The 22,544-nt window shown below is 45.3% G+C and overlaps 1 protein-coding gene across 6 annotated transcripts in view; it reads left to right on the plus strand.

Annotated features, from left to right (window-relative positions):
• ASB18 (ankyrin repeat and SOCS box containing 18) overlaps nt 1-22,317 on the plus strand; it is a 78,980-nt gene extending 56,663 nt beyond the window's left edge. For 4 of the 6 annotated variants that reach the window (XM_063933220.1, XM_063933223.1, XM_063933221.1 and 1 more), the window contains exon 5: nt 954-1,395. In XM_063933220.1, coding sequence (XP_063789290.1) covers nt 954-1,145 — 192 coding nt within the window. In that variant the 3' untranslated portion in view covers nt 1,146-1,395. Of the gene's footprint in view, nt 1-953; nt 1,396-17,830; nt 17,896-20,299; nt 20,346-20,836 lie in introns of those variants that run through there. The other 2 variants (XR_010181899.1, XM_063933222.1) reach the window with 2 other exon arrangements.
• Nucleotides 22,318-22,544: the final 227 nt, after the last annotated feature.

Genomic DNA, 22,544 nt, shown 5'->3' on the forward strand with positions numbered 1-22,544 from the left:
CGATGCGTTCGCAATTCTGCGAATCTAGCTGCAGAATTGCCAATGCATCGCAAAAATCGAGCACCTTCGACAGTTGCGGATGACCCAGGGCCACTCAGAATAATGAGAATTAAGTTGCACCGGGTGCCATGTTTTAAGTTGCAGCAATCGCAGCTGACAAAAATGGTCATGACACGTCTGCATTTTCTCATCCACTTCCCGCAAACACTACGTGTACGCCTATGAACGCCCGCCACCTGTCAATCAACCTGCGATCGTATCCCGGCAAGATGGGGCGGCACCACACAAGCTGAGCACTCTTTTACTGGTCGCAGAGCAAAATCTGCGACCAACTCTGAATACTCCCTAAATCCGTCAGTGTGAACTGTCGTTGCTACCAATTAGCGGTGAAGGGCACTGTGATAGGACTTGCAGGGGCAGCGGCTTTTCAGAGCAGCTGTCCCTGCACCGGAGCAATTTGGAATTGCTCCAGTAGGTTGGTGTCTGTTGCCGCATCTTGCAGCAAGTTGAATACCAAAGTAATGGGAGGGCAGAGGGGACTGAATGAGGAATCTTTCACATCAGTCCTTGCCCTAGTGGTCCCTACAATCTATATTCTCTACCAGTCAGATACACACATAAAAGTAATTGAATCAGAAGCTAGGTAACCTACCTTTATGTCTTTGGAGTGTAGGAGGACATTACAGCACCCAAAGACAAGCCATACGAAGACAGGAGAACATGTAAACTCCTCACAGATGGTGCTTTGGTTGGAAATGAACCCCAGTGCACTGCTGTGAGGCAGTATAAGGCCCCAACATCTTCCTGTAGTGAGGTAGGGTACAGAGGAACGTGTGCTATAATATGAGGCATATTTTCCTACCTCCCTCAGTCTCTCTCTTTGTTACTTGTTCTCTCTTTCAAAACTGTTTTCATAACATGTAATTTCCTGCTTCTCTCTTCATCTTTCCTAGACTCACGAATCCTTCTACACAACATTCTTCAGTCTCTCTGGAACTGTCCGGTCCCTGCAGCACTTGTGCAGATTTACTCTCCGTAAACATTTTAACAGTCAGTGTTATCATTCCATCCCTTTATTACCAGTCCCAGCAGCCATAAAAGACTATCTGCTGCTGGCCGGTGAATGGAGTGACAGCCTGCTCTGACACTGCTCCACATTGCTACCAATATACCATGCCTATGAATGGAAGGATCCTCAGAACTATTTCTACATGTGCTGGCTCCTAATGGCATTTTGATTTTCTTTTTGTTTTATGGCTTTTATGTCTCCTAGTATCCTGTGAGACATGTTTAATAAGAATGTCCACTTCTATTACTGTGATGCAAAGACAAAAGCCATACTGCCCTCACCTCTACCTTGCTGCTATTACATTAAAGTGTCTTTATTAAGTACAACTTAATCCTGTGTTCTTTAAATATTCTTGGACTATAAAGACATGAAGAAATGAATGTTTAATAACGTTGCAGGAATTTTCCTCGGTGTTACTAATGCCCCTTACAGACATCCTCCAAAATCCCGGGATTTTGCACATGAACGTGCATCAACCTGGGATTTTGGCATGTCTGAAAGGCCACAACCCGGGAACACGTTCCTGGGTTGTTGACCCTGCAATGACCAGGGTTTTTCCCGGGACGTGTCCCGGGTAGACAACCCGACTTAGGTCTGAAAGATGCGACCTGGTAATTTGCACGTGATTGATCCACGTGAATTCGCCGATCCACGTGTTTTTCGCCAGTGCCGGCATTTTTCAAATCCGGCCCTGCTATTGCACAGACAGAGCTAATTGCATACCCCCCTTAGTTTGAAAGTGGTTCCAGCAAAAACTCAGGATTTTTCAGAGGTGAAAAACCCGGGACTGAGCAGGGAAATTCCCAAGTCGTATGTCTGAAAGGAGTATAAGATTTTTTTTCTAAACTGGTGGCATAAGCACTAAGGAGACGGCGGCAAGCGGCGGAAGCTGACATATCACGGGAAAAGTCTGTTATTTCTCTGGTGTTATCTTTTTGATAAATTGTGTGTAGTGGAGACAGTATTTCACTTGTGGGCGGTGGGTCAGAGTGCAAAAATATGCCTCATGGGGGCGTGTCCGGAGTGCAGCACCTCTATACTATACAACGGCCAAGCAGACCACCAGTAGGCGGAGCTGCTCGGCCAGGCAATCCACAGCCCATTTGGCCAATCAGGCTATCAGACAATTTTGCATTTGCCAGAAGTGCCAGATGCCCAGCCCTTCCTCTGGTAAACAAAAGGGTGTTTTCACCACTTAACTTATTTACACCGCCTGAAGTGGGTCACACCCGGGAGCCTGACACAGGAACTCCCTGGGTGCGACCCGCCTCAGGCGCCCCATCACCGATGTCTGCAACCCGGCATATTTTACCGGGTTGGTGACGTCAGCAGTGATGCTGGCGGGGGTGGCGCTTGGAGATCACATGATCTCCAAGCACCGCTCGTCCACATAGTGTGAACGGGAAACAGGTCGCATCAACCCAGCTCCCGTTCACACCGCACAGCGAGCCGGGTTGAACACGAGTTCAACCGTGCTTGCTACCAGGATTGAAATACCGGGTCGCTCGACCCGCTATATATTTCCCCTGGCACCTTTCAGACTACACAGGAACACGGGTTATGCGCGCTCATGTGCCAGTAACCCGTGTTCAAAGCTAGCGGTCTGAAAGGGGTATTATAGTCCCAATAAGCTCAAGTGAAATAAAGAAAATTGGATTCTAAAATCATATTCACAGTAAGCCGTTTCTTGCTGCGGGCGAGGCGTGCCGTCGCACGGGGCGCCCGCCTCGGCTCTTTTGGTGGATCCTGGTGCTCCCCCTCCTCCCCATCATTACTACTCCACTTGGGGGGCAGAGTTTTGCGCAATGACGCGTTTGCGTCGTGACATAACAATGCAAATGCGTCATTATGCAAAACTCCGCCCCCGTGCGGCGTACTAAGGACAGGGAGGATGGGGAGCACCAGGACTGGTAGAGCAACGGGCAGGAGGAGGAGGAGTAGGAGGAGGAGGAGAGAGATGCTGGTGGCGGCCGGGCAGGCGCTGTAAAGTAAACACCCCTTTCAAAGAGCACTACACAGCCCTGGCAACTGGCATTACACAGACCTGGCAACGATCATGACACCCGTCCCAGAACCTGAAACCCCTGGCAACCAGCATGGATCCCAGAGCATGAAACCCCTGGCAACCAGCATGGATCCCAGAGCATGAAACCCCTGGCAACCAGCATGGATCCCAGAGCATGAAACCCCTGGCAACCAGCATGGATCCCAGAGCATGAAACCCCTGGCAACCAGCATGGATCCCAGAGCATGAAACCCCTGGCAACCAGCATGGATCCCAGAGCATGAAACCCCTGGCAACCAGCATGGATCCCAGAGCATGAAACCCCTGGCAACCAGCATGGATCCCAGAGCATGAAACCTCTGGCAACCAACATGGATCCCAGAGCATGAAACCCCTGTCAAACAGCATGGATCCCAGAGCATGAAACCCCTGGCAACCAGCATGGATCCCAGAGCATGAAACCCCTGGCAACCAGCATGGATCCCAGAGCATGAAACACCCTGGCAACCAGCATGGATCCCAAAGCATGAAACCCCTGGCAACCAGCATGGATCCCAGAGCATGAAACCCCTGGCAACCAGCATGACACCCAGTGCGTGAAACCCTTGGCAACGAGCAGGTAATTTAAAAGTAATGCAAAGCTTTACTGTAGGGCGTAATGTATCAAGGGCTTTGCGGTGTGTGGCATATTATGGTGCGGGGGGCATTACTGTGTGGGGCTTAGTATGGTGGAATTTATTTTTATTCCCTGTGGTGGCTGTGATCTGTTGGTGCAGGGTCAAAAACTGTGGTGTAAGGTAGTCTTTTCAGGCGAGACCACACACATTTTAGCGAGCCACGCCCCTTGCCGGGAACATTTGTGTTTTTTATATCTATGGTGGGGGGGGGGTGCATTTTTTCAAAGTCAATGGGGGGGGGGGGGGGGGGGGGCGCATTTTTAAATCTCACACTGGGTGCCAAATTGGCTAGAAACAGCCCTGATCACAGTGTTTACATTTTAGAATGCAGTGGAGTCATTCATATTTTTCTTCATTTCAATGCACTTTTCATGCATTTTCCAACACATGAAAGCACCCTGAAAGCAGGTAGCTGTGAACAAGCAGTAATACTGTAGATACAGTATGTAAAAGTTCACATCCCTTGGTTGAACTTGCAGCAATGACAGTGCAGTGCAGCTGACTGTGAGCTGCTATTCCCTATTTTCTTACATTTTTATAAAGTCTGAGGGCCAAACGTAATATCCTGTGATTTGAGAACGCCGGCGAGATAGTCACTAGATTTAAATCAGCAATCAGTTTAAAGGTTGGCTTTGTTTGCATTTAAACTAATTGCCACTTTAAATCTAGTTACTTTCTTGCCGGGATCGGCTGACTCCCGCAGGTCACAGTTTATTACCTTTGGCCCTGGGTCTTCTATAGGACACAAGAAACACAGCTGTTATCAGGGGCGGATCCAGAAGAAAATGAAAGGGGGGGCACCATGATAGGGGAACGGTAATAGTTATATTTACATGCACGTAAGGCACGCGTGCTCCCAGATAAGGGGTGTGGTATCACAGGGGGCGTGGCCTCACAGAATACGCCATCAGGTAATGATTGGCTGTAGGAGCGCATCCTGGTTTATTGCCAATGTTTCACCCTGATGAAAAGGCTGATTGGGCCTTGAAATGTTGGTCACCTGTTCCATTAGTTATGGGAGCCTGGAAGGCACCCCAGCACAATATAATTATTATAGTTTTTAGTTGGTGGTGGCAGATGCAGCATAAGACATCTGCAGGACAGACCTGTCACAATCACACGGGCCGCCTTCTCAAAACTGAGGCTGAGTGTGACTGCACCTATCACGGTGGTAAAGGAAGTGGAGTAGGAAGCGCTGGGAAACTGTGCGGTGCAGTGAGGGCTAATGAAGCCTTCAGCGCCGTCCTAAGTAACAGTCTTACTCGATGCTGGCATTTGAACCCCGAGCCTGGGCTGGACTCTGGCCGGCTGGCAGTGGGGGAGGTAGGTTGCGGTGTGAGCAGGGGGAGGCTGGGGCTACAGCTCCAGCATTCCCATTGGTTACCACACGGACTTGCTGTTAGAGCAGCGGCGGGACCTAGTGCCTGCCGGCTCTTTTATCAAATCTGACTGACGGAAATAGCAGTAGTGCTGCTGCTGTTCTCCTGTTGAAAAAAGAAGAAGTCAGAAATGACAGGGGGGGGGCACGGGCCCGAGTACCCAACCGCCCCCCCCCCCCCCCCCCCCCTCGGATCTGCCTATGGCTGTTATCAGTGTTTAATGGTGGCCACAATAATCCACAGGGCCATACAGCGCCACCTAGCAGCAAACTGCACATTAAGCATAAAATACAGCTGTACATCAAACAAAATACAAATTTAATAACAAAAACACTACAGAAACATAAGGCATAATAAGAAACATACACGAGTCTTATACAAAGGGGACACATCTCAGAGTAGATGAGAACAGATGGAATACATACCAGGGCCGGCTCCAGGCCTACTAGCACCCTGAGCAAGACATTTTGAAGTCCCTCCGTCCCCCGCCCCCCAATGCGCGAGCTGATTGGCTAACGAACTGGCACCATATATGACTTGTTTGATGGGCCGGCTGATGGCCACCCTTAGGAGTCAGGCACCCCACACGGCCGCCCCTAGGGAACGTACCTCGAGCCGGCCCTGATAGATACGTATAGGAACATGAGAGTTACAACTACATCTCACTATACTGTGTTCTGAATATGCCCTTAAATCATTGCATATGAATTTCTGTGAAGGTTCTTCACTCCTCTTTTACCTATAATAGTCTGATTATAGGTTGCCCTTAAGCTGAGCATATATTTGGGGCAAACAGACCAAATATCTGGGGCACAGTCAATAGGTCTTCTCAAAGGATATTGACAGAACTGTTCATCAGAATCCCTATCTGTGCAGGTGATAATTAACCACAAGACTTCCTATCTGATGTCCCTTACCTAATCTGCCCAGACAGACAGTCAAAGTTTATTCCGTGTACTCTTCATGCACCTGTTGCCTGCACGATGGAGCTGAACCAATATATAGAAGAATGCAGCCTCTCGTTTCCCTAGGAACCGGTGCGATCACAGAGGCATGAACTGTGCATAGGTGACAGGTGCGCTCTAATTGTCATGTGATAATTGCGGCAGCTGAAGATGAGAAGCAGCATTATGGGGGACATTCTGACGTGGGAGCTAAGGAAATTAAAAGAGCAAGTAACTTTGCACCTGGGCAAGCCAGATGGGGGCAAATATAAAATGTGCAGCCCAATTCTTCATTCTCGCGATGCCGCTCCGATCGGCAGAATCCCACGATCACGATGCTAAAAATCCCAGACGATTCCTATTATATTTAGGTCGGAATTGGCGAATCGAGGATTCCAACATGTTGTATTTTGCAGATGACCGCATTCGATCAGAAAGATGTTATATGTCATTGAGGCAGATGTATTAAGCCTGGAGAAGTGATAAAGCAGTGATAAGTGCAAGGTGATAATACACCAGCCAATCAGCTCCTAACTGTAAATTTACATATTGAAGCTGATGCATAGTTCCCTACCCTCCCTCATTCTGCAGGAGACTCCCTGACATAGTAGCAATCTCCCTCACTCCCTGAATAGTCCCTCAATCTCCCTGAAAAAATAAGAGAAATCAGAGATACATACATTCAAATGGTATCATCAGTGCCATTTCACTGTATTGGTTATAAGGCACAATGATCCCTATGGCTACATGCATTTTATGGTGTTTCTTGTGGCCACTTACAGTATATGGAACCTCTTGTAAAACACAATACACAAAAAAATCCTGCAAAATATCAGTGTCTTTTCTTCAACAAGTAGATCTTACTAACTTTGGGGCTCATTTACATTTGGATGTAAGTTTTTTTTATGACACTCCTCTCAGATGTAACAGTACGCACCCGCGCTGATAGGTGTTACTTTCACAATCTCCCTGAAATGCATTTTCAAAAGTAGGGAAGTATGAGCTGATGCGTTATCACCTTGCACTTATCACTGCTTTATCACTTCTCCAGGATTAATGCATCTGCCCCTTTATTTGGAATATGCCATTGGAATTCCCAGGCTCGCACAGCAGAGATCTGTTGCCTTTTTTAGGTCTATAAATAGTATTGAGAGTAATGGTAAAGTAATAGTGGAACTGGAAAACGTTATCATAACTCTGCACCTCTGTGATACAGCCTGTACCAGACTCTGATCTCCATGCGTTTTCCACTATGTCCAGCAGGTGGCAGTGCACGCACAGTAGAAACTCCACTGAGAGCAGTTGTTCTAATCACACACAGGAATTGCACTAATTAAAATATTGATTAAGGAGGGTTTAGAGGCCCCTCACCTCTAGGCTATATATAGCAAATGTTTTGGCTCTGCACAGTATGAATTATTTGCATGCGACTTAAACTCTATCAGATATGTTAACAATCTAAAGTCTGGATCCGCAGGATGCTGAGAAATTCAATTGCACCGTCTCCGATATCATCAGGATAATTCTTGCATCATATTGCTCATCATTAAGAAAGCTGACACAGCATAAAGGAGTTGTAGTGAATTATTTGTATTATGTCATCTTTAAATGACATCTGCTTTGCTAAGATTAAATTCCAATTTGATAGTTATAGCATCTAACTTTATTCCACTTCAAATGCAGAAAGGGATGTAATATGGAGAGACCTGAGGATGCGAGTGACATACACAGATGCAGATGAGGGATAGGTCTGGTACTGGGGGAAGAGTACAGAGCATAGATAACGCCTTGCAATGATCAAGCGATCGCTATTTTTAAATCAGCAACAGCTGCCTTCATCTGGCCAGCGCAGATTATCACACCGTTCATGACTTTAACATTATTAACAGTTATTTATTTAGCACACACATATTCTGTAGCGCATAACGAAGTATAGGTCAGCCATTCACACCAGTCCCTATCCCGATGGAGCTTACAATCTAGATTTTCTATAACAAACATGCACACTAGGGTTAATTTATTTATTTTGTCAGAAGCCAATTAAGCTACAAGTACATCTTTGGAGTGTGGGATAAAACGGAGCACCTAGAGGACACCCATTCATATGGAGAGAACATACAAACTCCACACATATAGCCCATGACCGGAAATTGAACTCATGACCCCATGTTGCGAGGCAGCAATGCTAACCACTATGCTGTCTGTGCCTTGGAACTGAACTCATGAGTCATGACCCCGTGTTGCAAGGCAGCAATGCTAACCACTATGCCAGGCATGTCCAAACTGCGGCCCTCCAGCTGTTGAGAAACTACACATCCCAGCATGCCCTGACACAGCTTTAGCATTCTCTGACAGCAAAACTGTGTCAGGGCAAGCTGGGATATGTAGTTTCACAACAGCTGGAGGGCCGCAGTTTGGACATGCCTGCACTATGCTGTCTGTGCCTCGGAGCCCTAGAGTACCTATGTCAGGGCAAAGTTTATATTCGTTGGACCTTAAAGCATTTTCACTTTTCCTGCTATGTTAGTGCATTGCATTTTCAGCAGCCTGTATCTTCTCTCTGCTGCAAATAATTAATAGTTGTTTTACCACTAATTAGCAGAACATTTTTTATTGCTTTGGTAGCCTGAGCCCAGCAAATTGAGTGAATGAAGCAGGAGATATCTCAGGAGACATGACTGCTGTTCAAGACTATTGTAGAGACATTTATGAAGTTGGCCAGGAAATGAAGTCATTTGCCGTTCTTGTGCCTTTATCACAGAAGCATCTATTAAGACAGGATATGTAGGGAATTTACATCCCCTATACCAGAGGTTCCCAAACTGTGTGTCGTGGCTCCCTGGGGTGCCTCGGGACACTTGCAGGGGTGCCCTGGGTTGGTGGTCCAGGACCAATTCAAATTATTCATGGTCAATATAATAGGTAAAACCAGTGCTGGTGGCTGCCAGTAATAAACTGTGTGGCCAAACAGAAGCAAATCCTGTCCCTCACCACACAACTGACTCCAAGGATGACATATAAACGCGATCTACTTAATGTAATATTTATTTCTAAATTTCTCAATAAGAATTTTTTGGCCTAGGGGTGCCATGAAAAAAATTCTGATATTCTAGGGCGCCGTGAATCAAAAAAGTTTGGAAACCACTGCCCTATACTATAGAACAAAAGGGAGAGAGTTTATGATGTCATTGGGGCTGACTGCACATTTATACATCTCGTCAGACCTCTCTAGAAAGGCGGATAGGAAACATTACTGTAGATTGTAAGCTTGCGAGCAGGGCCTTCCTACCTCTATGTCTGTCTGTTTTTACCCAGTTTTGTTCTATTACTGTAGTTCTAATTGTAAAGCGCAACGGAATATGCTGCGCTATATAAGAAACGGTTAATAAATAAATAACTAAATAATTACTGGGACTAGTAGGTGTAGATATGTGTTGCGTATCTCCATTTCTCCCACACTTACTAGCGCTCTATTCATTAATATCCGGGTCTGTATCCTTCACATAGAGGCTGATAGTTTCCTGCCACAAACTGTAGGTACAAGAATTTTCATTATTTAAAATAAACCGCAACTGCGTGTATACGGCATGGTGCGTGCCAGTCGGCAACGGTAACGTGTGCTTGGTTTATACACCATTTGTTTTATTTGCAACAAACGTATTCAATATCGGCCATCAGAACATACAATGTATGCTAGCGTCAGTAGAGCATTTGCAATCAGCCAATCAGAAGCAGATAGATAGCGGGGACCATCATCCTCATCTTCATTGTCCAAATTCACCCTTTCTGTACCCGTCTCGCTGTCCGTCCTATAAGGCCCAAGCAGACGTAACGGGCAGGATCACACAAATATGCATTGGGTGCGTAGGCTTAATTGGAATCTTCATACACCCCCCACACTTTGGGCCTTATTCAGGTTTGTTAGCAAAGCAAAATAGTTAGCAATTGGGCAAAACCATGTGCACTGCAGGTGGGGCAGATGTAACATGTGCAGAGAGAGTTATATTTGGGTGGGGTGAAACTGAAATCTAAATTGCATTATAGGAATACAGCAGGCAGTATTTACCCTGCACAGAAACAGAATAACCCACCCAAATCTAACTCTCTCAGCACGTTACATCTGCCCCACCTACAGTGCAGCATGGTTTTGTCCAAACCTGAATAACCCCCTTTGTATGTATTTAGGGCAGCATGTATCTTGCGCTTGTGGCCGCTTGCACTCAGAGAAAGGGGTAAAGCCATGAATGTGCAGTAGAATAAGGCCATGCAGACGCCAGTTACTCTGTGGTACATTTTATCATGGATCACACAAACGTTTTGTAGTTGGCGATACCGCCCTTATGCCCTCGGTGCGTAATTGTCAATTTTTGGGATGCGCCCTCCTCACACACCCCGAGGTCCAAGTGGCATCTGCACTGAGCATGGTGATTGGCGCTATCATGGCCCCTCCGCCTTGGCATAATGCAGCGGGCGGCGTGATGACACAAATCGGGAGGGTTCTCTGCTCTTCTGGGAATCGGGGAGTTACACCAGGCACAACTCACACACACTTACACCCCTGGTTAAAGCCAGTTATTCTGTTTAAGCGCATTCGTAATCGGTATCAATAAAACATAAAATATTTATCTACATCAGAAACAACTCTCGTGTATGAGACAGCAATCCATTGGCTTAAATACACACAAAAGCATAATATATTCCCGTCCAATGAGGAAAGCACCAATCAGCATCAGCGGCGCAATCACAAACAGTTCGCTATAGGTGGTGGTCCACAAATAATATGACTTTCACAGGGGTGTATGCCTCTGAGTCCTTAGGACAAAGGGCCTAATTTAAGGTTGATTGCAAAACAACCTTTTCCTCTAATGGGCAAAACCATGTGCATTGCGGGTGGGGCAGAGGTAACATGTGCAGAGAGAGAGTTAGATTTGGGTGGGGTGTGTTCAAACTGAAATCTAAATTGCAGTGTAAAAATAAAGCAGCCAGTATTTACCCTGCACAGAAACAAAATAACCCACCGCAAATGTTATATCTGCCCCCCTGTACTGCACATGGTTTTGCCCATTAGAGGAAAATGTTGTTTCTCTATCGTCCTAAGTGGATGCTGGGGTTCCTGAAAGGACCATGGGGAATAGCGGCTCCGCAGGAGACAGGGCACAAAAGTAAAGCTTTTACAGGTCAGGTGGTGTGTACTGGCTCCTCCCCCTATGACCCTCCTCCAGACTCCAGTTAGATTTTTGTGCCCGGCCGAGAAGGGTGCAATTCTAGGTGGCTCTCATAAAGAGCTGCTTAGAGAGTTTAGCTTAGGTTTTTTATTTTACAGTGATTCCTGCTGGCAACAGGATCACTGCAACGAGGGACAGAGGGGAGAAGAAGTGAACTCACCTGCGTGCAGGATGGATTGGCTTCTTGGCTACTGGACATGAAGCTCCAGAGGGACGATCACAGGTACAGCCTGGATGGTCACCGGAGCCACGCCGCCGGCCCCCTCACAGATGCTGAAGCAAGAAGAGGTCCAGAATCGGCGGCTGAAGACTCCTGCAGTCTTCTTAAGGTAGCGCACAGCACTGCAGCTGTGCGCCATTTTCCTCTCAGCACACTTCACACGGCAGTCACTGAGGGTGCAGGGCGCTGGGGGGGGGGCGCCCTGGGAGGCAAATGAAAACCTTTAAAAAGGCTAAAAATACCTCACATATAGCCCCAGAGGCTATATGGAGATATTTACCCCTGCCTAAATGTACTAAATAGCGGGAGACGAGCCCGCCGAAAAAGGGGCGGGGCCTATCTCCTCAGCACACGGCGCCATTTTCTGTCACAGCTCCGCTGGTCAGGAAGGCTCCCAGGTCTCTCCCCTGCACTGCACTACAGAAACAGGGTATAACAGAGAGGGGGGGCAAAATAAATGGCAATATATTAATATAAAAGCAGCTATAAGGGAGCACTTAATCATAAGGCTATCCCTGTCATATATAGCGCTTTTTGGTGTGTGCTGGCAGACTCTCCCTCTGTCTCCCCAAAGGGCTAGTGGGTCCTGTCTTCGTATAGAGCATTCCCTGTGTGTCTGCTGTGTGTCGGTACGTGTGTGTCGACATGTATGAGGACGTTATTGGTGTGGAGGCGGAGCAATTGCCAAATATGAGGATGTCACCTCCTAGGGGGTCGACACCAGAATGGATGCCTTTATTTGTGGAATTACGGGATAGCGTCAACTCGCTTAAGCAGTCGTTTGCCGACATGAGGCGGCCGGACACTCAATTAGTGCCTGTCCAGGCGCCTCAAACACCGTCAGGGGCTGTAAAACGCCCCTTGCCTCAGTCGGTCGACACAGACCCAGACACAGGCACTGATTCCGGTGGTGAAGGTGACGAATCAACCGTATTTTCCAGTAGGGCCACACGTTATATGATTTTGGCAATAAAGGAGATGTTACATTTAGCTGATACTACAGGTACCACTAAACAGGGTATTATGTGGGGTGTGAAAAAACTACCAGTAGTTTTTACCGAATCAGAAGAATTAAATGACGTGTGTGATGAAGCGTGGGGTGCCCCGATAAAAAACTGCTAATTTCAAAGAAGTTATTGGCTTTATACCCTTTCCCGCCAGAGGTTAGGGAGCGCTGGGAAACACCTCCTAGGGTGGACAAAGCGCTAACACGCTTATCAAAACAAGTGGCGTTACCCTCTCCTGAGACGGCCGCACTTAAAGATCCATCAGATAGGAGGATGGAAAATATCCAAAAAGGTATATACACACATGCAGGTGTTATACTACGACCAGCTATTGCGACTGCCTGGATGTGCAGTGCTGGGGTAGTTTGGTCAGAGTCCCTGATCGAAAATATTGATACCCTGGACAGGGACAATATTTTACTGTCGTTAGAACAAATAAAGGATGCATTTCTTTATATGCGTGATGCACAGAGAGATGTCTGCACACTGGCATCACGGGTAAGTGCTATGTCCATTTCGGCCAGAAGAGCTTTATGGACACGACAGTGGACAGGCGATGCGTAGAGGAGTTATTTGGGGTCGGTCTATCGGATTTGGTGGCCACGGCTACGGCCGGGAAATCCACCTTTCTACCTCAAGTCACTCCCCAACAGAAAAAGGCACCGACCTTTCAACCGCAGCCCTTTCGTTCCTTTAAAAATAAGAGAGCAAAGGGCTATTCATATCTGCCACGAGGCAGAGGACGAGGGAAGAGACAGCAACAGGCAGCTCCTTCCCAGGAACCGAAGCCCTCCCCGGCTTCTACAAAAGCCTCAGCATGACGCTGGGGCTTCGCAAGCGGACTCGGGGGCGGTAGGCGGTCGTCTCAAGAATTACAGCGCGCAGTGGGCTCACTCGCAGGTAAATCCCTGGATCCTGCAGATAATATCTCAGGGGTACAGGTTGAAATTAGAGACAGAGCCACCTCGCCGTTTCCTGAAGTCTGCTTTACCAACGTCCCCCTCAGAAAGGGAGACGGTTTTGGAAGCCATTCACAAGCTGTATTCTCAGCAGGTGATAGTCAAGGTACCTCTTCTACAACAAGGGAAGGGGTATTATTCCACTCTTTTTGTGGTACCGAAGCCGGATGGCTCGGTAAGGCCTATTCTAAATCTGAAGTCCTTGAACCTGTACATAAAGAAGTTCAAGTTCAAGATGGAGTCACTCAGAGCAGTGATAGCGAACCTGGAAGAAGGGGACTTTATGGTATCCTTGGACATCAAGGATGCGTATCTCCACGTTCCAATTACCCCTCACACCAGGGGTACCTCAGGTTCGTTGTACAAAACTGTCACTATCAGTTTCAGACGCTGCCGTTTGGTTTGTCCACGGCACCTCGGGTCTTTACAAAGGTAATGGCCGAGATAATATTTCTTCTTCGAAGAAAAGGCGTATTAATTATCCCATACTTGGACGATCTCCTAATAAGGGCAAGGTCCAGAGAACAGCTAGAGATGGGTTTAGCACTATCTCAAGAGGTGCTAAAGCAGCACGGATGGATTCTGAATATTCCAAAATCCCAATTAATGCCGACAACTCGTCTGCTGTTCCTGGGGATGATTCTGGACACAGTTCAGAAAAAGGTTTTTCTTCCCGAAGAAAAAGCCAAGGAGTTATCTGACCTGGTCAGGAACCTCCTAAAACCAGGAAAGGTGTCTGTACATCAATGCACAAGAGTCCTGGGAAAAAATGGTAGCTTCTTACGAAGCAATCCCTTTCGGCAGATTCCATGCAAAGGGATCTGTTGGACAAATGGTCAGGGTCGCATCTTCAGATGCACCTGCGGATAACCCTGTCGCCGAGGACAAGGGTATCCCTTCTGTGGTGGTTGCAGGAGGCTCATCTATTGGAGGGCCGCAGATTCGGCATGCAGGATTGGATCCTGGTGACCACGGATGCCAGCCTGAGAGGCTGGGGAGCAGTCACACAGGGAAGAAATTTCCAGGGAGTGTGGTCGAGCCTGAAAAAGTCTCTTCACATAAGCATTCTGGAACTAAGAGCAATCTACAATGCTCTAAGCCAGGCGGAACCTCTGCTTCAAGGAAGACCGGTGTTGATCCAGTCGGACAACATCACGGCAGTCGCCCATGTAAACAGACAGGGCGGCACAAGAAGCAGGAGGGCAATGGCAGAAGCTGCCAGGATCCTTCGCTGGGCGGAGAATCACGTGATAGCACTGTCAGCAGTATTCATCCCGGGCGTGGACAACTGGGAAGCAGACTTCCTCAGCAGACACGACCTTCACCCGGGAGAGTGGGGACTTCATCCAGAAGTTTTCCACATGCTATTAAACCGTTGGGTAAAACCAATGGTGGACATGATGGCGTCTCGCCTCAACAAAACACTGGACAGGTATTGCGCCAGGTCAAGAGATCCGCAGGCAATAGCTGTGGACGCGCTGGTAACACCTTGGGTGTACCAGTCGGTATATGTGTTTCCTCCTCTGCCTCTCATACCAAAGGTATTGAGGATTATACGGCAAAGAGGAGTAAGACTAGTGGCTCCGGATTGGCCAAGAAGGACTTGGTACCCGGAACTTCAAGAGATGGTCACGGACGATCCGTGGCCTCTACTTCTGAGAAGGGACCTGCTTCAGCAGGGTCCTTGTTTTTTTTTTCAAGACTTACCGCGGCTGCGTTTGACGGCATGGCGTTTGAATGCCAGATCCTAAAAGGAAAAGGCATTCCAGAAGAAGTCATTCCTACCTTGATAAAGGCAAGGAAGGAAGTCACCGCGAAGCATTATCGCCGTATTTGGCGAAAATATGTTGCGTGGTGCGAGCAGCGGAGTGCTCCGATGGAGGAATTTCAACTGGGTCGTTTTCCTACATTTCCTGCAATCAGGATTGTCTATGGGTCTCAAATTGGGATCTATTAAGGTTCAAATTTCGGCCCTATCAATATTCTTCCAAAAAGAATTGGCCTCAGTCCCTGAGGTCCAGATTTTTATCAAAGGAGTACTGCATATACAGCCTCCTGTGGTGCCTAAGGTGGCACCGTAGGATCTAAATGTAGTTTTAGATTTCCTCAAATCCAATTGGTTTGAACCACTAAAGAATGTGGATTTGAAATATCTCACATGGAAAGTGACTATGTTACTGGCCCTGGCTTCGGCCGGGAGAGTATCTGAACTGGCGGCTTTGTTTTATAAAAGCCCTTATTTAATTTTCCATTCGACATAGGGCAGAGCTGCGGACGCGTCCGCATTTTCTCCCTAAGGTGGTATCAGCGTTTCACCTGAACCAGCCTATTGTAGTGCCTGCGGCTACAGACGACTTGAAGGACTCCAAGTTGTTGGACGTTGTCAGAGCCTTAAAAATATACATTTAAAGGACGGCTGGAGTCAGAAAATCTGACTCGCTGTTTATACTGTATGCACCCAACAAGTTGGGTGCACCTGCTTCTAAGCAGTCGATTGCTCGTTGGATTTGTAACAAAATTCAACTTGTACATTCTGTGGCAGGCCTGCCACAGCCTAAATCTGTTAAGGCCCATTCCGCAAGGAAGGTGGGCTCATCTTGGGCGGCTGCCCGAGGGGTCTCGGCATTACAACTCTGCCGAGCAGCTACGTGGTCAGGGGAGAACACGTTTGTAAATTTTTACAAATTTGATACCCTGGCAAAGGAGGACCTGGAGTTCTCTCATTCGGTGCTGCAGAGTCATCCGCACTCTCCTGCCCGTTTGGGAGCTTTGGTATAATCCCCATGGTCCTTTCAGGAACCCCAGCATCCACTTAGGACGATAGAGAAAATAAGAATTTACTTACCGATAATTCTATTTCTCGGAGTCCGTAGTGGATGCTGGGCGCCCATCCCAAGTGCGGATTATCTGCAATACTTGTACATAGTTATTGTTAACTAATTCGGGTTATTGTTTAGGAAGCCATCTTTCAGAGGCTCCTCTGTTATCATACTGTTAACTGGGTTTAGATCACAAGTTGTACGGTGTGATTGGTGTGGCTGGTATGAGTCTTACCCGGGATTCAAAATCCTCCCTTATTGTGTACGCTCGTCCGGGCACAGTACCTAACTGGAGTCTGGAGGAGGGTCATAGGGGGAGGAGCCAGTACACACCACCTGACCTGTAAAAGCTTTACTTTTGTGCCCTGTCTCCTGCGGAGCCGCTATTCCCCATGGTCCTTTCAGGAACCCCAGCATCCACTACGGACTCCGAGAAATAGAATTATCGGTAAGTAAATTCTTATTTTTGCAGTCAACCTTGAATTAGGCCCAGATTCCATTAGCTGCAGGGCTTACTTTGATATGAGCCACTCTCCCGGCATCACGTGTCTGAAAGACGCCTGTCAATCACCTGCAGCAGATCCCAGCTCTCTCATAGCAGGAGAAATTAGGGGTCAGGCCGCCCCTAGGCACAACACTATTGGTCGCCCCTAATGATGTCACTGGCGCCTTCTCCCCCTTCATGTTGGGCCTATCCTGATGTCTACAGACCCGCCAAAGCAGACCCAACTTCACCCCCCAACCACCTCCAGCACCACAATTTACTTCCCAGTCAGGGAAGGGGGACACATTTTGTGAGTTGCTTTGTAAAGCTCAAAGCACTCTGGACCGGGGGAGAAAAAAACAAAAACAATGCTACTTACTGTGCTAACGGCTTACCACCACTGATGGCAGGGGACACATTCAGGATGCTGGCAGTTGGGAGGCCGGTGGTCGAAATCTTGGTGTCAGAATCCCGACACGCGGCCAGCAGACCTGTGCTGAAATACCGACATCAGACGAAATGGCGATGCCAGGTACTGTTAGGGTTAGGCCACAGGGGAAAGATGAAGTTTAGGCACCACTGGGGGGGGGGATTAGGGTTAGGCTGCGGGGAGGGGGAGTTAGGTTTAGGCACCATCGGGATTCGGGAAGGGTTAGGCTGCGGGGGTGAGGGTTAGGCTGCAGGAAGGGAGGGTAAGTATACTTACCGAACCCCTGTCAGGATTCCCTCCATTGGGATGCCACTGTCGGTATTCTGACCACCATCTTCCCGAATGCCAGGCACGCGTATCACACCCGCAAGAACATCGGTGGCAAACCCATAGATGGCCTTCCCTATAAATGAGTATCGCCAGCAGTACCATGCCCTGCAGTAGCTTCCCTGTGCATATTTATCAAAGGCCAGCGGCGCTGACTGGTAAAGGAAAAAATGCTTTTTTGCCAAAATATATAAACTTTTCCATATTTTTTTTTTTAATTAAGAATTTTAAAAAAATCTATTACAGAATTGAGTCTCTTTTATTTTTTAATTGAATCTGCACTAGAAACCTGAGAGCAACAATGGCACTTCACGCATGCCCAGAAGGTACCCTAACTGACCGGTAACGCGGTAAGTCTATAGTTACGGCTGTCGCGCAGTATCACCGAGAAGCTGAGCATTGTTCAACTGCCCTAATTTGTTGTTGGGTTTTTTTTTTATTTCGTTTTTTTTTTATACATTTTCCAAAAAATGTGTATATTGGGGACGATGGGATAAGAGACCCCTTTGCCAATCAGGTGTGAATACGGGGCATTGGGCTCTATTTACTAAGCTTTGGATGGAGATAAAGTGGCCGGAGATACAGTACCAGCCAACCAGCTCCTATGTGCCATGTCACAGGCTGTGTTTGAAAAATGACAGTTAGGTGCTGATTGGCTGGTTCTTTATCCCCGTCCAAGGCTTAGTAAACCCTTACCAAGCAGCAGAAAAGTTTCCTTTTTCCTTTCCAGTTTTTGGAACATTCTGGTCAATGTGTCTGCGGACATGAGCTGTATATGTTGTGCGTATGTGTATATGTACATGTCTTAAATAATGTATATACATTATAGTATATACGCTCTCTGCTCTTTCAGTATAAGCACTTATCACTCAGGGTATTGATAGGCTGATGATCTATATTGATCCGATCACTGTGATTTATCCAGTTCTGGTGTACAATCTGTGTACTGTAATTATCTGAAATGAAATACTGTTATATTCTGCAAAGGCTGCTGAACTTGATTAAATCATAAAAAAAATCAGTTTTTAATATTGATTGAAAATTTCAACTCGCTCAGCTCTCACCCCAGCAATGACGCATCCTGTGTAACCATATTCCTGTATATTTTAATTTTTAAAACCATTTAAACAAATACAAACATTAACATTCCTAGTGCTGATATGTTGGTAAAAGATATTATACATATATTGTCGGCTCTGCCATCCTTTAATCACAAAGTTTTGAAAACCAGAATGGAAAAAAGAGCAACATTAGGAGAAAGGTAATTTACTAAACATGATCACCAGATTATCCCTCTCAGAGTCACCGTGAGGAGCTCAGCTACACACTGTAATTAGGAGAGGTATGTGAGAGGCAGTGAGACACACGTATAGATTTATACAAATCTCAATCAATAGATTTTATATATATATATATATATATATATATATATATATACATACACAAACATATATAGTGTGAATATACATATATATATATATATATATATATATACACAGTGTGAATGAATAAATATATATATATATATATATATATATATATGCAAACACACACACATGCATCATGAAATCAGGTGCCACTCCAGATCACTATTAAACAGTTAATTAGAATTCAGTGCAATGGTCCCATTCTTCATTCTTCTTGTTGAATATATATATATATATATATATATATATATGAGTGTGCACACATAAATATATAGTTTATATACACACATTGAAATATAAATATTTACACACTATATAATATATATATATATATATATATATATATATATATAAAATGATGTCGGAAAGTATATTTCTTACTTCCACTGATGAAGTTTTAGAGTTGCAACATTTAGAAAGAATAATTGTTCTTTTCTTGTTTTTTTCCTCCAATGCAATCTGCCTTTTGTGATTGTCTTGAAACAATTACTGTGTATCAGCGAGCGGTGAGGGGGGGGTGGGGGCAGACCCATTAACCGGTAATACAGAACCACATAAAAATGTGATTAGAGCTTCTAAAAGGAGCACAGTGGGTTCCTGGTTAACACAATGAGATTCCTGGCAAGTGAGGCATGGACTCTCCTCAATGACATCCACTATCTTGCACATTTACTTCCAATTAAATTACTGAGGCAGCACAGGCAGCAATGAAAACACGTCCAGTACGTTACTGGGGAGGAGAGAGCCCCCCCCTCCTCCTCCATAATGAATCTCCCTGAAATGTCTCAAACTCACACTTTGCACCCAGAATAGAGACCCTCGCGTAGGGAAATGATGTGTGGTTTGTTTTATCAGCACATTAAAGTCCACCGCCCCCCTATCCTCATTACAAGAACAGACACTAGACCCCTCAATTCCTCATTTAAGATTATGGACCCTCATTCACTATCAATAGACCCATTAGACTCTTTCATGTAAACAAATGTGAGTGTGATCGTTATGGAAGCGACTTTATACCAATCATACTAGTAGAGCATAAATATATTTGTTATGTCACAGCAATACATAAGCACCAATTTTTAAATGTATTTAATCCTTCATTAATAGAATTTTAAGTCTCTGTCCTTAAAAAATATATTAAAACATACTGTATAAGAGACCATTTGTCCCTTATCAGAGTCCCGAAATGCTGATTTGTTAGAGGCCACCCCCCGGTATAACAGCTGCAAGTCTTGATCCCTTTCAAAAAAACATCCTGACTTTAATTTACAATGTTCCCCATCTCCCAAGTGTCTTCCTTCTGGTATATTTTGAGACCTTTTTTCAGATATGGAGAAATCCGGGCAGCACCACTGAAGCAACTGGAAATCCTGGTGAGTTAATGCAATTTCTCTGTTGTTGTTGTTGTTGTTGTTGTTTTTTTTATTATTTTTGGAATAAACTGTAAAAGCAAAACTTGTATAGGAAAGTGTCGTTAACACAATGCGCACACATCCACGACAAAACACACAAGTGGTGCAACACACAGGAACATACCCCCACCCCACACACACACACATTAATCTTTGACACCCACTGGTTTAAATGAATTCTTTCCCCATCAAAAGAACAGCTCAGCTGTACAGGGAGGGGGGGGGGGGTCTGGGGTGATCAGAGGGAGGCGATATTAGGCAAGATGCGCCTCAGATATTGATGTTTGAAATGATAGATCATGTGAGAGTGGCAGATATACTATTTGTCTAATAGCCCTGCAATTAAATCTCGTGTAAATGACCCATGCCTCATTTCATCCTAATCTATGGAATTTTGATTGAATTCGTCAGCTCTAATTGAAAAATACTGCACTTTAATGTCTGAATTGCAGGACGAGCCCCGCTGACTGTAATAAGACTCTGTCCCTGTGACCTGACTGAGCTGCACCCTCCGCCTCGGAGAGAGAGGACAATGCGTGACTTCCTTGTCCTCATTACTTGGTCCGAAGTCTCCCTGTAAATGGAGTGTCAGGTGTATTGTATGTGAGCTTGTACTGTACCATCATCATATATGGCAAGAAGTATATCTACGTGTGATCAATGTCACATAATATTATTTTGGAAATGCTTTAAGGATAGATAGATAGATAGATAGATAGATAGATAGATAGATAGATAGATAGATAGATAGATAGATAGATAGATAGATAGATCTATATAAAATCCAAATTATTGCTTATGCAGTTAAATAGCACACAACAAGAAAAGGCCAATGTGTTGTAAGTCAGACAGACAGACACAAACCCCTTTCATCTACATATACAGAGATATAGAATGACTTACTGTCACTGACCCGCAGATACAGACACACGCTGTCATGCAGATAGCTGTCCCCATACAGGCAGAAGCTGACAGTCCGTCATATTAGAGATCTGCATGTGACACATTTAGACTGGCAGATAGATACAAGTACACACTGACACAACCAGACAGTGTCACACAGATAAACAGGGACACTTAATAACTCATTATGAGTCAGTGACATGTTGTTATATAGAGTGACTTGGTACTACTTGGCGGTAGTATCAGGTGGCTGTATAAAACAAAGATAAATACAGTGGCATATTTGATGCAGACACAGGACTAGACGTTCTTACAGATGCCACTTCAGCTATAGGAGCCTGAGAAGCGTAACAGGACAGAGCAGAATTCACGACAATACCAGACGTGGGTTGTACAGCTGTACAGGCTGTTTCTATGTCACTGTGCTTTTAAATGGAAGCATATATTTGCAGAATCACTATTACTTAATAACACTTATTTCTATAGAGGACACATATTATACAACGCTTTATAGACAATGGGGTAAATGTGATCCAGGAATCAGTGAGTTCTCACTGTTTTAAAGGGGGCAATTAAAAAAAAAAAAAGGCATAACCATCCCAGTGTGGTATTTAAATGACTGCCCGTTTAAAACAAAAAAAGCTGAAGAAAGTTAAAATAATAAAAAAAAATATATATTATTATACTACTAGGATTTGCCTTATTTATGATTTCAAAGACATATAAGAGTCACCTGGTGCTAGAGTTAAGAGTCTTAATTACATGTAGCACTTTTGAATGTTTTCCAAATTGTACACAGAAATGCGTTTCTCCATCAAACTGGCCAAATGCGTCCCATTAGAGTTATAGCATTTTATAAAGTTATCCTTTTATTATCAATAACACAAAGGACTGTACATACCTTTAGGAAGGAATACCAGGATATATATTTATAGCGTAGCATAGGTGATTGGGAAGCAGAAGGATAAAGGATAAAGGAGGTAAATGGTCAATAAGTAAAAGGTAATAACTGTACTTGTGAACAATTCAACAGAACGAAATAAAAGAATAAATCCACATTGCAATTATGTGATAAATATCTGAACGGAATGAAAGACCCTGGGGCCAAGCCCTATATAGTGATAATACATATTGAGAGAAATCCAGCCTTTAATTCTAAAAATGTACTAGTAATGCAATAAAATGTATTAAATTTGAAAAAAAAAACAGTAAACGCCGAAATTCAAAATGATCCAACATTATATTTGTTTAAAAAAA

This window comes from Pseudophryne corroboree, chromosome 7 (genome assembly GCF_028390025.1).
Source record: "Pseudophryne corroboree isolate aPseCor3 chromosome 7, aPseCor3.hap2, whole genome shotgun sequence".
Classification (NCBI taxonomy): domain Eukaryota; kingdom Metazoa; phylum Chordata; class Amphibia; order Anura; family Myobatrachidae; genus Pseudophryne; species Pseudophryne corroboree.